The 18,250-nt window shown below is 33.4% G+C and overlaps 1 protein-coding gene across 3 annotated transcripts in view; it reads left to right on the top strand.

Annotated features, from left to right (window-relative positions):
* LOC149774205 (uncharacterized) overlaps window positions 1-18,250 on the top strand; it is a 77,176-nt gene that overhangs the window by 40,147 nt on the left and 18,779 nt on the right. For all 3 annotated transcript variants that reach the window (XM_089945679.1, XM_089945677.1, XM_089945678.1), the window contains 5 exons: window positions 5,324-5,466; window positions 11,385-11,452; window positions 14,437-14,760; window positions 15,515-15,597; window positions 16,767-16,917. In XM_089945679.1, coding sequence (XP_089801805.1) covers window positions 5,447-5,466; window positions 11,385-11,452; window positions 14,437-14,760; window positions 15,515-15,597; window positions 16,767-16,917 — 646 coding nt within the window. In that variant the 5' untranslated portion in view covers window positions 5,324-5,446. The remainder of the gene's footprint in view (window positions 1-5,323; window positions 5,467-11,384; window positions 11,453-14,436; window positions 14,761-15,514; window positions 15,598-16,766; window positions 16,918-18,250) is intronic.

Here is an 18,250-nt window from a genome sequence, read left to right as displayed (position 1 = left end):
GATAAAGTAGTTCTTATACAGCCTAGTCCATTTGATCAACACCATTGCATGGCTACATCCTTGTTAAACATTTACTGGAAAATATAAAAGTTTATTTTGCATCTTACATGTGGTTTGAGAATGTGCTGAAGAAAATAATTAGATAAGTATTTCAAAGGAAAAAGTATCGGAGGCTACTACGCTTCCACCCTCCGTCATTAATATATAAATCAAATATCAGATGAAAAAGTCATGTTCCAGAAAGACCCAGTTAAACTTAGATTCTCTTCCTGTATGTCAATATTGGCATTTTTTTTTTAATGTGTTTTTTTGGGACCATCCACTTCTAAGTGGATGCTTAATTTTACCTCAGTATGCAGGAGGGAATGTATTTCTAGCTATATGTAATAATCACATTGATACATAAAATGAAGCTGAATTAGAATTTACTTCTTAAAACATGTTTGAATTTATGGTGAAAGCTCCAAGGCCATAACTTGTCTCACCTTTGGAATAGACGGTATCGTGATCAAGCAATAGGTCACACACCCCTACAGACTTTTATCTCTGTAGAAAACCCTAAAATTGTTCATATATAAGAATAATCTTGTGTATGGTGCAAAATTTGACATTTCTGACTGAACAAAGCAGCTGGTTACCAATTTGGTGTATACAATTTAGAAGAAATATGGTACTGGCCAATAATATACAACTTTACATTTGTTTTTGATGAATATAATAGGCTTTTGTTGTATGCTGCTAACTTGAGAATAACCATTTGAATTATATTTACCGCTTTGTAAATTAAAGTTTGAGTTCAAATTAATATCATTTACTTATGATTATTTGCATTTCTTATTGATGTTTCCATTTCTTTTTTTTGAAAAGATATGGTATAATTTTGGGTCATTTTGCCAATACAGTGGAACCCCGCTATAACGCGATGATCGGGGTCCATAAAATCGGATCGCGTTAAAAGCGGGGTCGCGTTAATGCGGGGTTTCACAATATTTAACTTTTTTTCCGAGAACATATACGTGTATACATGTACAATGATCAAAAGTCGGCTTATCATCAGATGAATATTAACTGGAATGCATTAATTAAGATATATTCAAAATAATTGATGGCTAATATATGGCTAATATATTTATAGGTTATTACTGTGCATTAAAAACATTTACTAATTTTTATTTGTTTGAACGATAATACAGATTGACAGATTGACCGATAATACCAGACTATCGCTATATCATGAAAAGTGTATCAACACCGTATGCTACCGTGCCGTTGTGGCATGCAGTTCATCCATAATGGATGTAATTTCATTGAAAATCGTACAGATTTAAAATATTCAATAATTTTGTAATAGTCTGAATTCGTCGTGTAAAATATAGGATGAACAAAATATTGAAACCATTTACTTGCCGTCTGATATCGTACGGTCATTGCATGCAGCTATTCCCGGGTCTACATACGGTGTCTGTACAAATTTCATACCGCTAAAATTTTATCATATGCGACAACTGCAAGAATAATTAACAATCAACGCATGATTTCAGCGTGCAAATAACTTTTATTTCAGATTTTGTGAACATCAAAAGAAACATGTGAAAACTGCTAAATTAATCGTTGCGCAAAGTGCAAAGTCAGTGTGGTTCCAAATTTAAATTTCATCATTTCTTGAAAAATATATCCAATGACGTTTGCTTCTTTGCCGCGAACTTACTCGCCTTAAATTTGGAATCATCTCCATTGATACGGCGATCAAATTTCTCTGCTTGGGCTTTCAGAATTGGGCCAGAAATTGGAACACCTTCTGAGCGAGCTTGTACAAACCATTGGTACAAAGCTGAATCTAGGACATTGTCATTAGCTAACTTAACCCTTTTACGCTGTAAACCAGTTTCCTCTTCAAGAATGTTGGGTAGACTACGGAGCTTTCCTTCATCTGTTTTCCACCCTCGCAAAGTGGACTCGCTGATTCCTAGATCTCTGGCAAGCTGAGTTTGTTGTTTGCCCTTCTTTAGTTGATCTAGGGCATACAGTTTCTCTTTAGCAGAAAACGACTTGCGTTTTTGAACTTGCTTTTCCATAACAGTAAAATATTTTTTTATATAAGCAAACAACGTACACAGATAAAGCTCGATAACTAAGTAATGAAGGCCTGCAATGGTTACGAATCACTTTTTATATAAAACAAAATTAAGCTGAACGGATGTACAATTTCATACCCTTTTAATTCACAGATAATAAAGTGGATATTATTTACTTTCAACTGCTTGTTGTTTGATCACACCGCCAAGCACAGCATACATGTTGGCGGCTTTCGTCCTTTGATGTTTATTAAATTGTGCGACTCTTGTATCAACCACAGCTTTGTCTGCTGCTTGGCTGTGATTGCAGTTAAATAAGAAGCCCATGTCGGCTATTGTTTGAGCAACGACTGTATACAGATTTCATGGAAGACAATCACAAAGACGATTTACTGGCTTTACTCATGGATCCATAATAAGTAACACTTCCGATAATGTTTACTTCAGCTTAACAATTCAAAAACCTAATTAAACCAGTCTTCTCTTCTAGAGTAGAATACGGAGCTTCACCACAACCTGTTCAAATTGATAAATTTCAGAAGCCAAGCGTTGTACACACTATTTCTCGTACGTTATATATATCGTATTATTTTAGAATTCATACACGATCACTTCTCCAAAATCACTTAAAGAACCTGGATAAATTGTTAAGTTCCGATCGTTTATTATTAAAAGTCATACGCGAATTCTTCCACCAAATTATAATAAACGTTTTACACACTATTTCTCGTACGTTAAACAAATATTTTCACGGTCCGATAAAAATACACGTAAATGAATTTCAAATTTCAGGAACCATGCCACGATCATATTATTTTAAAAGTCACAACTAATCTCATGCCCAAAATGAAGTTAATTTCTTGTTTTGTTTTTTTTTTACTTTTCTCCAAATTTTTTTTCTCCATGTGTGAATGAATATACGAAATTTCGGGAGCCATGCTACGACCGCGTTATATCCGAATTCGCGTTATGGCGGGACGCGTTATAGCGGGCTTCCACTGTATTATATATATCATATATATTATACATTTAAATTATTCATTGGGTAGCTTCAGTGGAATATAAGTAAGTGTAACCTTATCAGTCATGTACCTTTTGAATCTCTTGTTCCAATAATACAAAAAGTAGCAGCAATCCATAATACTAATTTATAAATTGAAACTTTCCGTAGAGAAATGTCAGATTTAGCATTATCCTTAGTGGAACAAGTTGAGTTTATATTCCTACCAAATGACAGTGCAGATAGCATTGCACTCGTTGTATAGGATTTTCATTCTTGGAAGTGGCTTTTAGTAAATGAATTCATTGGAACAAATGTTAACATTACTAAATGCAGCTCTTACTTAGATCGACTATCGACTTGATCCGCTAACGGTTTGCATGCTAAGATAATGAAATAGTGAGAGATGAGACATTTTGAAATAGCCTGTTTACAAAACAGAATTAAAACACAATACCCAGTGGTTAATGACAAAGACAACATGATTGGCTAGACCGCATTTACTAAACCAAATGACCACTTGGATGTGCTCAATAAAATAAAGCCAATTTTCTTGACTTTATGACAGGCTAATAGTTTTCTGCCATTGGTTTCTTAACCATTGATATGAGAAAGAACCAACTTCCAAATTTATTGAACTTTTCATCTAATTTTCAAGACCATTTCTTTCATTATAGACAAATGATATAATCTCTGCTCAGAAATGACTTGGCTCGCAATTATTTAGAAATTATCCCCTATCTGTTTTAGAATATTTTAAAGGTAGGATTTTCTGGATCTGGATACACTGGGAAACATAAGGAGATAGGTCATGTTGACCTAATTTGTTGTACAATATGCAAACTTGAGGATATTTTGTTAATTTTTTTTACCCCATCCGTTGTTGGAAATGTTTCTGAATTTCGACGTTTTATACACAAATATGTTTGCTATAACACTTGATGTTTTCGTTATGCTAGATTTTACCGATTGCATTTTCTCATGCAGAGAAGGTTTATTCCAGAAGACCTTTATAGTTAAGGTTACACCCAAATTATCATATACACGAGACAATAAGCAAAAATGCTCAATACATGTATTATGGCTATCACATTGCCTTCAATATCATTCGCTTCCTAGATTATATTGCTTCCATATCCCCTGGTTTAAGTACCTAAATTATGAGAAGATACTCAAAGTACTGATCAATGATTATGATTGCATAAAAATATAAAATAATCGTCGAGGCCAAACTCAATTTTGACATATTTGAACCGAGCTATTATATCAGAAGTTTTGTAAAATTTCTTAGTCTGACATAATGCATCTCTAGCCCTTTGTTCAAAATTGGCATAACTGCTCTGGTGACTTAGTGGTAAAAGCATCCACATAGGATGTGGGAGGTTGCGGGTTCGAACCCTGGCCGATTCATACCAAAGACATAAAAGTGAAAAGTGGCACTAACCGTTGGCTCTCTAGGCGCTCAGCACTAAGAGGTTAATGTTAGGACTATTATTCGGCCTGCTGTCAGGATAACATGATTGGGTGGGACCTCATGCTGCATGTTTGTGGCATGATGCCCCGGTGTTAGACATCATTGTAAACTGTCTCAATGCAGACATCCTAGCGATATGACTGAAAATTTTTAAAGCTACGTTAAAAATCCAAATCACACACACTAACACACACACACTCAGAACTGGAATAAATAACCTGAGCAATTTACATAATGGAACACTAGTAACGATGATTTGGCAGCATGCTGATTACCACAGGATTTATACATCCGAAATTAAACATCTTTAATCAGTTCAACATGCTACAGGGAGGGTTTTCAAACCCTTTTGGAACGGTGTGCATATATTGTGGTATGAAAACACATCTATATTTTCTGGATTGTGAACAATAATGCAAGAAAAATAGAACTGATTATTGTATGAATCACTCATTATGAATATGAGTGGTCTTTCTTCATCCTACTTTGTCAGCGTTATCTATGGACAAAAGAGCGAGAAATAGATTCTATTCATGCAACAGATTCGTAGTGTTTATCTGTCAAAATTCTTTCCATGTCTGTTTTCTCGATACGACAAAAATACTGCATGAATCATCTTTGTACTGCATACAAGTACCGTCGTTGTATATATATATCGTTTTGCGCATATATATATATATATATATATATATATATATATAAAGAGAGAGAGAGAGTGAGAATGTAAATATTAGATAAAGAACCTAATATGCCTAATATCAAATTTAATTTCAGGTTATATTAAAACCTCTTTGAATATTTGGCACAAGTAAAGAGACTGGGAACTGAAACAGCTGCGCCTGTCATTTTTTGGATAGATGTTGCTTGTCCATGGAATTTTAGATAGATGGTGACAAAATGAAGTTTCAAACCTGCAGGTTTGCAACGTTTGAGTAATAACCTAGATGTAATTTGGTCTCTAGATGTGGGTTTCTATGGTTATGGAGTGCCACATCCTGTATACATTTGTATTTAGGTATTATAGGGAAACATGCCCTTTAAAAGTCTGTTGACAGAGATTATATTTTACAAAGTATTTGATTTTACAATTTGCTTAATAGCTTTTGCTTCTTTATATTTTGTAACAGAAATATAAGCATCAATATAAGAAGGAACATCTTAGATTGTTGAATTTGCCTTTGTTTGTTGGCTTCCAGAATAAAATATTAATATCAATCTTGTCCTTGGTTAGGAGATTTCAAACATTTTTAAATACAATTTTAGGTCTAATACGGAAGATGCATAAGAATCTGCAGAGTGAATAGAGGTTTTACTTGTAAATATACTGGAAATAATACTACATTGTTAGTGCCCAAAAATCTCCATAGTAACTTTGTACTGTAAAACCATTAGTAGATCATTTTTCTACTAGGCAGCATGTTAAAGCCATATACACTGTAGTAATATTATCAAATAGTCTAGATTTTTACATTACTAAGTTCAAAACCCTTGTAGTAATACATGTATTGCTCATTTCCCCATTAATTAAGATGGCCACTAAGTTCACTCTACCTTGTTTAAGTTGATAAAGTCATTGCTTTCTACAATATTGTGCTAGCATGTATCCTCTGCAGTTTAATCTAATCATCATAAGTACAAAATAACAGATAAAGATAGCTGAGATTAAGATATAATGGTGGATCTTGTCCTTACATTTTAAAAGTGCACATATCAGCACTATTTGCTGCAACCAAATCATAATGAATTTTTAGCTCTTCTGGTCATGGGCCAGGTCCTGCATCCATCCATCATTTATCACAGGTTTATCGTCACTATTTCTAAACTACTTGGAGTATGGCCATGACACTTTAATCAAACATTCATCATATAGTCTAGTTGGTTCTTTAATAAGCTGTCATCGTATCAGCTAATGTTGTGTTTAATATATCCATGTTATCATGTTACATCTTTCAAAGATGTGACTAATTCATGAGTCATTGATGTGCGTCAGTCATTGTGATTTCCAGACACATCTTTTGGCAGTAAAGTTCCTAAAAAGCGATGTAACGTGTCTTAATTCTGAAGAATATGTTATCATCCATATTCACATAATTGACCATTCACGATGTCTATAAAACATCATTCATCTCAGTGTCATAACAGACTTTCATGGACTTACCCAATTTATCTAAATCAATATCACTGTGATTGACATCACACTTGATGATTTGCAGCATCAGTGCTACATCCAAGTATTTATTGACATTTCAAGTGCTATGACAAAACTAGCATTTTGTTTTCCATTTGATAAAGAAAAGTGCATTTTAGGAATTTCTAATACAGTAGAACCTCTCTTACAGGACAAATTCCATTGTCTTTCAATACAAGTGGTATCGTATGACAGGTCATAAATGTGTGTGTGTGTGTGTGTATATATATATATATATATATATATATATATATATATATATATATTTAATCCATAAATCCATCCATTGATATTGTCTCTAGACTGGTGGTCTCTCATAACAATGGATCTTCGAAACAAGTTTGACTCTGTATGATTTCTTTTAAAATCAAATAGTATGTTTCTTACCTAAATCTTTAGCACAATTAAGTTTTTATTTTACAGAAGATCTGGTAATCTGTAAAATCTAAATAGGAAGCAAAGCTTACATAATTATAATTATGAAATAAAAAGTAGATTACTTGAAGCACGTTATAATTAAGCAAGTATTTAGTAAGCAATATATTTACTTCTACCGTTCAGTATCAGCAAACTACAGTACAATAATTGGGTTCAAAAGGAGTCTCTTCTAGTATTAACTAATGCATAATTGGATATTCCCTAGTGATGATATTGCCTACATTAATTTTACATCTAAAATTACAAGGTCTGCACTTGGGTTACCAAAGTATAATCCCTAAATTAATTATATCTGGGCTGCTTCAAGAAGCTACCTAATGTGGATTGATTCCAGCCTTCCTATATTCCTTAATTTAATATCTACTGACCTGGGGGGGATCCCAAGGTCTGTACTTAGGTAATCTCAGCATAATTCCTACTTCAGATCACGCCTGATCCCTGAACACGAATTTTGAATGCCAGTATGAAATAACGGTATATTGAATTTACTACATTAGTAATTGAAAGAGTACCCAAATGGGTGGAGGATAAGACATAAGAAGTTGCCAGATTATTGGTAAAACAGAGGCTGCCCATTCCTGCGAGAATAGCGACAATGCCAGATGAGCAAATGACAAGATAATTTCATTTATGACATCCATTTGCCATAGATTCTTTTAAAGCAGTGCATTGGGATGGTTCAAAATGAATAATTAAAGGAACAGAACCACTGCAGGATAAATTAACATGAACATGTGCATCTTGACTAACTGATAATTAATCCAAATAATAACGTCTAATGCTGCAGAACCAAATTGTTTCCCCAGTCGTGATTTTGATTGGTTTGGTAATGACCTTGTATACATAAATGTTGATTAGTTCATTCTTAGTTCCATTTTGATTGGTTAATAGTCAGCACATAATTGCCACAAATACATTGAGTGTGTTGGCCTCAAAAACACACTAATAACTAATTGGACTGAATATTCAGTGAACTCCATCTTGACTGATCTTTATGGGAGTAAAATATTAAGCGAAGTCAGTTCTGACTGGGGTTTGAATTTTTTTACCCTAATCGCAGAATAATCAATGTGCAGTACATTTAAAAAATCTTGTCCATATTAGTTCTATAATGACACGCAGATAGGGCAGAAATTCAGTCCATAAACTTAACAGGCTTACATGCAAAGGTAGGACTGGCAAGTTTCAACCATTGGAAACCATTGAGATGAAGCACTGTAAGTGCCAAAATAGGTGACGGTACATGTATAAATATACTACACATTCCAACATATTCATAATATACACTTTCTGTAGCAGGTAAGAGATGAATCAGATTCGTTATAAAATGAAAAATAAATCTTGAGCAAATGGGGAAACATTTACAGTGGAAGTAATCATTCAGTATAAAGCAAAGTAACTGGTGCATAAAATGAATTGCACTTATAATGTTACAGCTCGAATACAGTCCATCATGCAACGTGGTTATCATAGTCCCATTCAGACAAGGAAGTATGCAAACAGAATGTTTCTTTGAAAGTAACTTGTTATCAAAACTGGAACGAAGATCTGCCACTCACTAAGTCACATCAGAACTGACAGGACAACACCGAGGAAGGAAATAGTGTCCCAAAGGAGTAGCATCCGCTATCAAGAACCAATAAGCCTAAGACTGTCTTGGGATGGCTGTGTAAAACAGTACTGGTAGGGGTTAATGGCAAATGCTACAGTTATGCAAAATGTTTGGTCAATTGCAGAGCAAAATAGATATATAAATGAGCACCTTTTTACCTATACAAATTCAGCATACAGGAGGTGTTTATACAGACTGCCTAAGACAGTTGCCATGTACTGACAGTTTGTAGAGTAGAACTTCCATATATATATATATATATAGTGAACCTGTAGAGAAAATAGTTTACTGCAGCAGACAGTTTAAGTGTCCTGATGGTTGTGTGAGTAGAGCAGTGACAGATGGGCCTCCGTGAATATGTAAGTAGAGCGACAGCTGACGAAAGTCTAATCCTGCGTTAGCACAGTAAGCTTTGAAACATGGGCACATAAATGTAACGGGTACTTGCATTGGAAATCCAAACTGCCCATAACTTTAATTTGCGGTTCTGAAGGACCAAAGGAGTGAGCAGTTGTGGCAGTCCCAATCCCGACCCTTGTACTTCGTAGATTTAATCCATTGAAATTAACAGCATTTTGGAGCACCATACAGAAACAATTTACCCTTATAGGAAACTTTTTTCCATCGGCACTGCCACTTGAGCGGATGTAACACCACAAACGCCTTACAGGTCATAAATTGGACTGTTATTTCACAATTTGCAGATGTGTTGTGTTGGTAATTGTGTATTGTCACAATGACTTATCGATTCCAACCCACAAATGCTGCATCTGAATCAGATTTATATGATTCACTTTACTGCTAAACATAATCGCGCCTACTCTAAGAAAAGCAAAGCATGCAAGAGAAAACGTTGAACTAATTGTTATAACGTACCTGCTATCAGCATTATGATAATCCTCCAGTAGTTGTTTCAAACCTTAAGACGTAATATGAACCAAATACCATTTTAGTGATGAGAAAGGGTTAGATTAGGCTTAATTTTTAGCTGGCGAAGGTATGAAAACCCAGCACGATATGTCACGGAAATAATGTCTGCACCTTTTCCTGACCAAAACTGGAATACAATGCAAACAAACAACTCTTGTATTGAAATAGGGGCACGTCAACTGTGACAAAAGTTCCTTTGAAACAAATATAACACTTTGAAATGCATTGCTGTATGTGCCATTGGGGCTTGGGGCAGGAGCAGTATCCATCAATTTTGCATCTGCTCAAATTACATGTGAAGAAGTTGCAAACAGTAAATGAAACAGCTGGGGTCTAGTCAAAATGACAAGTGCTATATGTAAAATATGGCTGGGGAAAACGTAATAGTCAGTTATTAATAACATTACAAAAGATAAATTTTTACATGCATTTTTTTTTGCAGAACATGCTGTGGATATTAAACATTCATTAGTAACTTTTCCTGAATTGAAAAAATGTATGTCTAAAATGAATGTAGATTTAGATTGTCAAAAAACCACCAGCCGCATTACCTTGACTGAAATATAGGTTCCTGTTATGTGTAACTTCATTCTGAACCAAGAAGACCAGCGACTGATATCAAAATGTTTTCCATGGAAAGCTATGCTATGCTGTCCTTCACTCCGAGATAATACAAAATCTTGCTTAGTCATTAGAGCAAGAAAAGCTCTCTACAATAGATCATTCGGGTGATTAGTATGCCTAATACAACTACACACATCAAATTCAATTACATAAAAATCAAATTTAATTACAGTGCAATACACAGCTGTGTTAGAAAAAATAAGGTACATACAAAACCTTTACATAACATAATCAATGACATAAAAATAATTTGTCATGATTTACTTGTGCCCATAGTACTCTTATATTGAAATACACTGATCATGTTTCATGGCTGTATGTGCGACTGTACAAGAAATTGAACTGTAACCTTTAAAACCGGGTAATGTGTCTAAATGGATTTGGTAATTAGGAATGTAGGATTGTTACTATGGTCATGTTCTGGGTATCACAAAAGTTATATTGTCAGATTGGGGAAAGGACAATTTTACTACATGAATTTGGGAATTCACAACTTTGTATTGCTACTACATCAGGATTTAGAGATCACACAATCAGTGTTATAATGTTACTGCATGAATTTGGGAATTAACAGTATTATTTCTAGGACATTTATAACTACCAGATCTATTCACATTTGTCTTTTGTACATTGTTCTGATTAAACATAATATTGTGTCCACAAAGGTTTACATTTTCCTTCGAAAAGGACAAGAAAGCAAATTCTTTTTTATCCAGAAGTAATGAAATCCTTTCTATTTTTATGTTACTAAAATATGTTTTGTAAGAGCTAAACAAGCAGTCACCCGCAAAAGAAATCCATTATGTTAAATATGTGAACATCTTTTTGATCAAACCTGATGTGACAGTTTTTGTGCAAAAATATACTTATGGACAGTACTTACCTCTTTTGCCGATTTTTCAAAATGATTCAGTTAAATACAAAAATCACAAAACTGTGAGAATTGTCCTTTTTAAAGGTATTATATTCTGTCTTTAACATTAATTGTGACCACACAAATTAATTACGTACTTTATGCAAATGCAAACACCATTTTATTTCAGCACCAAGCTGTGGAAGATAGCTTGCTATGTCACTTTTGCCTTGATGCCTGGAATTGATGATACAGAGGGTAAGACTCTAGTTTTGTTTGTTTTTTGCATATAAGCAGATCAAATATTGTTTGCAAAATAACAAGATATTAGACAGGTAGGCCCAACTCTTTCACTTGATTATGGACAAAGGTTAGTTACACAAAATAAATTTACCGGTAATATATATGACATATAATCATGGACAGAATCCCTTTGTGATCTTTCTAGTCTTTTAATGATACATTATTATTATACTGAAATATCCTTATGATATTAAAGCAACTGCCCCTTCTCCTTTCTTCTTTATTTCCTTTCTTTTCATTTATGGCCTTAAATTAATGTAAATTAGAAAGTCTTACATATTATATGACTATAATTGTAAACCATGTGCATGGGTGAGGGTATTTGCAGAGTTACCTTTTGGTGATCCAGATTAAAATAAATAAATATATAAATTAATGAAATCATTTTTTCTCTTTGGCATTATTCCCTTAAGCATTGCAGAACCTTGCATTACGCTGGCTTAGAATGAGAGCATCTAGAACACATCAACTGATTTTCAAGTCATCGCATATGCTATTACCAGAAATATTTCTCTAAAACAAATTTTAACTACATTGTGTCTAAATGATAACATTTCACCAATGAATGTATGTAGATTACTTTCTGTTGATAGGTGATTGTTACATAATTGATTCAAGTGCGATTTACTTAGTCCATAGTGTGGGACAAGTCACGACAAACAAACGATCCTTAGCTTATGTAACACTTCACTTTAATTGTAATATGCGTTTTAACTTTGGTAAAAGAAACCAGAAGGATATAATGTAGTTTATAACTTAGTAGATCAGGACTTTAAACAATACAAAATATTTATAGTATTGACTAAACACATGCGATCTTGGGAACACGTGTACATTGAAGCATGCAGATCGTGAATATAGTGGCTGCATACTCTTTTTACACTATTCCCAAAATTTAACATTCATGCAAAATACTACTAAACTTCACACTTTAAAGTTGATTTCTAGAATTTCATTTTAAAGGGAGACACGGTGGCTCATTGGTTAGCGTTTAGGACTTGATACGAGAAAGGTGCAGTTTCAAATCCCACTATCAGACCAGCCCTGGTAGGCTTCCAAAGCGTAACTATGGGCAAGGCAATCTGCTCCATCTAACTCAAGATGATATAACCTTCCTGTAGTTCTGTGCATTAACAAACTCAACCAAACTTTCCTTTTGCAGCATAAAGATGTATATATGTATATGTGTGTGTATATATATGTATATGTGTATATATATATATATATGTATATATATATATATATATATATATATATATATATATATATATATATATATAGTGCAAAAAGTAGATGAATAATTTCATATCATCAGATAGAGTAATTATGTAAATTTGTTGGAGATTAAAATCCATTTTTATTTACTTCATTGTAAAGACCAATCATAGTGTACTTTCCTTTTTCATCCCTGGAAATATGCCCTGTGAAAAGATAAAAAAAATTATACAGAGGCGCCCTTTAAGTTTGATTTCTCTGTCAGTATGACATTATAAAGACCTCTTTTCAGTGGAGTGTTTCTGGAAAGGTAACAAAACTGCAACATGAATTGTACAGTTTGTATATTCGCAGTAATAACATTGATGTCCAGAATAATGAAGAAAAACACATAGATACTTTTTTCGAAGTATCACAACTTTATGATTGCAAACTATCTTAATATGGTACTTGCAAATAATTTACGAGACGTTTATATTCGCTATAGAGAGCAAATAAAACTGACGGACGTAACCCTCGAGCCTTATATCTGCAATATTGAAAATTTCCAGTCATATTTGGTAACTTAAAAAATACAACCTGCACCCGATTAGGATGCATCTTCCAAACTAATGTTTATAACAATATATACAGAAGCATGCTTGCTATAGACACTTTTATTCATAAAAGAACTAAATAGTGTGTAATTAATATAAGAAAACATGCCCACAATATATCATGTTTGACAATGTATGTCTTGTATCTTATTACAAAACAGGAAACATGTATTTGGACAGAGTTTAGTGCCCAGTTCTCAAAACCAATTTGTTTTTATAGTGTTGATGATAACTCTGGTTAACATTATATTGTCAGCCTGATATAACAAGGCTCCACCATGTTTTAAAGTAATGTATGGTAAGATCTGAATACACCTATAATCATCATTATCCTTGTTTTCATATCGAGTTAAGAGGAAATAACATTAGGTTTAGATGTAGATAGTGAACAAAAATGTAAGTATTGATACAGTGATATGCCATCTATAAACCACTCCAGTGGCTTTGGGGTTGGAGCATCTGCCTCAGATGCTGGAGGTCATGGGTTTGAACCCAGGTTGAGTCATACCAAAGACATAAAAATGGTACTAACAGCTCCCTTGTTCAGCATTAAGAGATTAGTTTTAGGACTGGTCGGCTTGCTGTCTGGATAAAGTGACCGGGGGGGACATCATGCTACAAGTCTGCGGCATGATGCCCCAGTGCTAGACATCACTATAAACTGCCATACTGCAGACATCATAGCAATATCACTGAAAAACTGTTAAAGCTATGTTAAAAATCCAAATCACACACACAAATCACATATACCATCTATATATATATATAATGATAGATGTATTTATAAAGATACATATATGCATACATACATTTTGTTACATTTAAGTAAAATTTGGCTTTTATTTTACGCCTTAATTGTTAATTTTACAAGAACCAAATTCATGTATGAGTTTGCATTGATACAAATCTTCATTCCAAATATTGCTAAAATTATGAAACTATATTGCAGAAAGCGTCTGTGATAATTTGCAATTTCTTTGTGAATCCCTAAAGTTTAATTTGCGAACAATAAATCTTGCCTAAAGTAACTAAGCCTTAATGTTACCTGCACTCACCACATTCAACTTTGTATCATCAAAGAATGACAACTTGACAACAGTGTATTCTTTCGTTTTCGTTGAAATATAGGAATCAGATGGATTAATATACCGTCACAAATTATGAAGTGTACAGGCCAAACTGCAAACTTGACCTGGGAATATGTGAAAGATGCCAATGAGGAAATAAGACAGTTCCAATTTCGTTTTAACACAACAACACTGATTGCATATAGTTCTGAGAAAAATGGCTTCACCGTAGATCCGAAATACCAGGGGAGAGTAGAAATCTTTGGCACCTCTGGAATCTCGCTCAAGAATGTCTCTTCTCAAGACATTGGAAACTACACCCTCTATCCTGTTATTTCCTGGAAAGAGAGCCCCTTCGTACAGGCAATATGGCTGAATGTCATAGGTATATATATATATATATATATATATATATATTCTTTCAGAGACACTGTGTAATCAGTTTTCTCAGTCACCCTGTTATGTATCCTCTTCCTGTTGACTGTCACAATTATGAACTTCATTTAAGAATTCTATCTAAGATTCTATTAATATTAATCTTAGTATTATTATTGCTGTTATTGCTTTAAAAGGTATTTATTTTATTTATTTAGGTATTTCTTTATTTGTTTTTCCTCTGTTTCTTGGGTTGCGTTTATTTAATATGGTGGAAATATGTTCTGAATGAAAAAGTACATAACAAGTGCAATTAAAATATTGTAATGAGACAGTGTATTATGCACTAGTTATTAATTGAGTAATCACCAACAGTATGATTTTGTATCGCATGGATTCGTCATAGTTACAGATTATTCAGTTGCTGTATTTATGTTAAATAACAATTGTCATTGACTGCACTAAATCTTAAGACAACATTTAAAAAAAACTTTCTATCACATGTTAAAATTATAAATGTATATAACAGTATTTGCAGTTTAAATGCGTCTCATATATGATTGAAAACTTTGAATTTTGTTGAAGAACTTTCAGTATATTTTATAATATGGTCTGCTATACTTTTTATGATATATATAGGTAAGTTTTATGGCTGTAGATACCTGCATTTTTTTACACACAGCAGACATTACAATCTATCATATTAACGTAATACTAACAAAAATTATTTTGTTTTTTCCTTGATTTGCTTTCCCTATTCAAAGAAGCAACAATACAGCAATGGTGTACGTGTCAAAGACTACCAATATCTTCGGAGTGGAGGAGTGGACGAATCTTTAGTATAGTGGTATAAATATTAAACGTTATTTACAAATTCGTTTTGTTAGAAACCTGTTTAAGCATACTTGTTTGATATATCATTGGACGCAGATGTTTAGCCGGCATTTTTGTCTGCATGACAAATAGCAATGCTAAGAATCGCACACAATTTCTCTAAAAGTATAATACATTTATTGAGTATATTTTCCCACTTCATAGCACATTTCAGACTGCTGAAAAGCCATTGTTTATAATACAATATAAATAAACTAATAAATCATGTAATTCGGATTCTGTACAATCCGATTTTCTCTATGCTGAACACGTGTGATAACAATCTAGGTAATGTTCGATCGGATTGAATATCATTCTCAATTCCTTTCACAAACACGTACTTATATATATATATGTATATATATTTATTTATTTATTTATAAATGTGTGTGTATATATATTGTAAACTCGTGTAAAAGTTAGTATACATTTATTTTTATAATTATTATTGACAGAAAAACATGGTACAATGATTTCTCTGTACAATTTTGAGTCTAAGACATTGAGACCACTCCGGTGACCTAGTGGTTAAATAGTCCATCTCGAATGTGGAAGGTCGCGAGTTTGACCAAAGACTTATTAAAAAATATTACTAACAGCTGCCTCGCTAGGCACTCAGCATTAAAAGGCTAGTGTTAGGACTTCTCTGCCTGGTGTCAGGATAATATGACTGGATGGGATATCATTCTAGATGTCTATGGCATGATGCCCCATTGTGAGACATCACTATAAACTGCCACATTGCAGACATTGTAGCGATATGACTGAAAAATTGTTAAAGCTACATTAAAAATCTTTATCACACACATACACACACAGGGCCTAACAATGACAATATTTACATCATCTTTATGTTAATTCGACCAAAGAGAATCAGTATTGTTTTGGTTTGTTTGTAGTAAAGAAATGTTTTTTTTTTTAAATAATCAGGTAATTTAAACAGGATATTGATTACAAATAAGACTTATTCGCTGAGTTTTCTTTTGCAGACATAAATGCATTCATATTTCATTGAAAAATACCACATGGCTCTTATACAATTATTTTCCATATACGCTTATTATCACGTATAAGTTTAATGTTCAGATTTGCAGATTCGATCAAAGAGTACTCTATCGATCAGATATTAATGTTGTGTTTCAGACCGATGGTTGTAGGTTAGAGATAAACTCTTCATTTTGCTGTATAAAGGGGCCGGCCATAGAATGCATGGAAAATGATCAACACGAGTTATGTGTGCCTATCAATCTGACTGAAAGTACCACCGAAAGCAGAACTGTGCCTGAATATGCAGGTATGTTCTTTGTTGTATTAAATACAAAGGGTATTTATCAATGTTATTGACCAGGGATAATTGCATGATTTACCCACAATAATTACTTTCGCTTTACTACTAAAACATCATCATATGTCTACAAAAAGGACATTCACTCCTTCAAAATTTCTTTAGTTCCCAATATTTTTGCAGAGTATTATAGAAAAATTGTAAATTGAACCAGATATCGTAATATGCAAAAAGAAGTAAAAACGCTGTCCATTTTTCTTTATCTTTCCTTTAAAAGGTATGACCTGATTCAACAGATATTTAAGTATACTTACTAATGTACTAGGTCCCGTATGAATGTTCCATTGGAAGGTCAAACAGAAATATTTTTGAGCTTAGATTTCATGGCCCAAAGCATGTTTCTGTTTATGTGTGACAACAGCTTTGGTTTATCCAGAAATATGGCGAATTTTCCCACGGTTTAGTTTTGAACGCTTGTACTGTTACTGTTAGAAATAATATTAGATGTTTTATAAACTTTATTCATCATTTGATGAAAAAATGTCTTTTTGCTGATTTCATTGCGCTTATGTTCAGGGACTCTTACATACATATCACCTTGTTACATTTGTATAAATGAGGGTAAGGGACGGTTGCAATTTGGTCAGAAGAATGCATCCCACGACAACGAAAAGTTACCAAACAGACCTTCCAATGATTCGAGTGAAATTTCTTCATGGCTAGGTCACCTACAAAATCTATCCCTGATCGACTTATATATTTGTGTCTTTCTTAGTTTTTGCAAATACAGTAGTCCCTTTCTTATAAGGCCACCCCTATTGCAGCAGGGAAGTGGCCTTATAATGAGGGTGGCTTTTCTAGAGGGGGATTACACATGCAAATAGTAAATACATATGAAGAAAGTCACAAGTACATTTCATTCTAAAACATTTAATATTTTCATTAAAAAATCACATGCATATTGTGAAATAAATGTAAAACAAACTGTTTCATCATTTTCAAAAGAATGTTATGAATAACCATTGATATAGTTTTAAAACTGTCTTTATAATTATGTTACAGATCACATTATCTGTCACTTTGTTGGTAACAGTCTAAAAAACAAACCAGTCTCGTCACAATTAAAAATATCCTTGCTATCATATCCCCTGCATATATCGTTTAGTTTTTTGTTCCAATCTTCGACAACTTCATTATTGACATCAGATGTGTCTCCACTAAGGACAGAACAGTTAATATTGTGTTGGGCTTGAAATCTGTGCAGCCATCCCTTACTTGCGGTAAAGTTGTCATATCCCATTTCAGATGACAAAATTGTTGCTTTTTCTTGGTTCATTTGACT

Source organism: Sinohyriopsis cumingii, unplaced genomic scaffold (genome assembly GCF_028554795.1).
Source record: "Sinohyriopsis cumingii isolate HCF-2022 unplaced genomic scaffold, ASM2855479v2 utg000379l, whole genome shotgun sequence".
NCBI lineage: Eukaryota > Metazoa > Mollusca > Bivalvia > Unionida > Unionidae > Sinohyriopsis > Sinohyriopsis cumingii.
The sequence above is the reverse complement of the archived record's forward strand: the minus strand, read 5'-3'. Positions and strand labels throughout refer to the sequence as shown.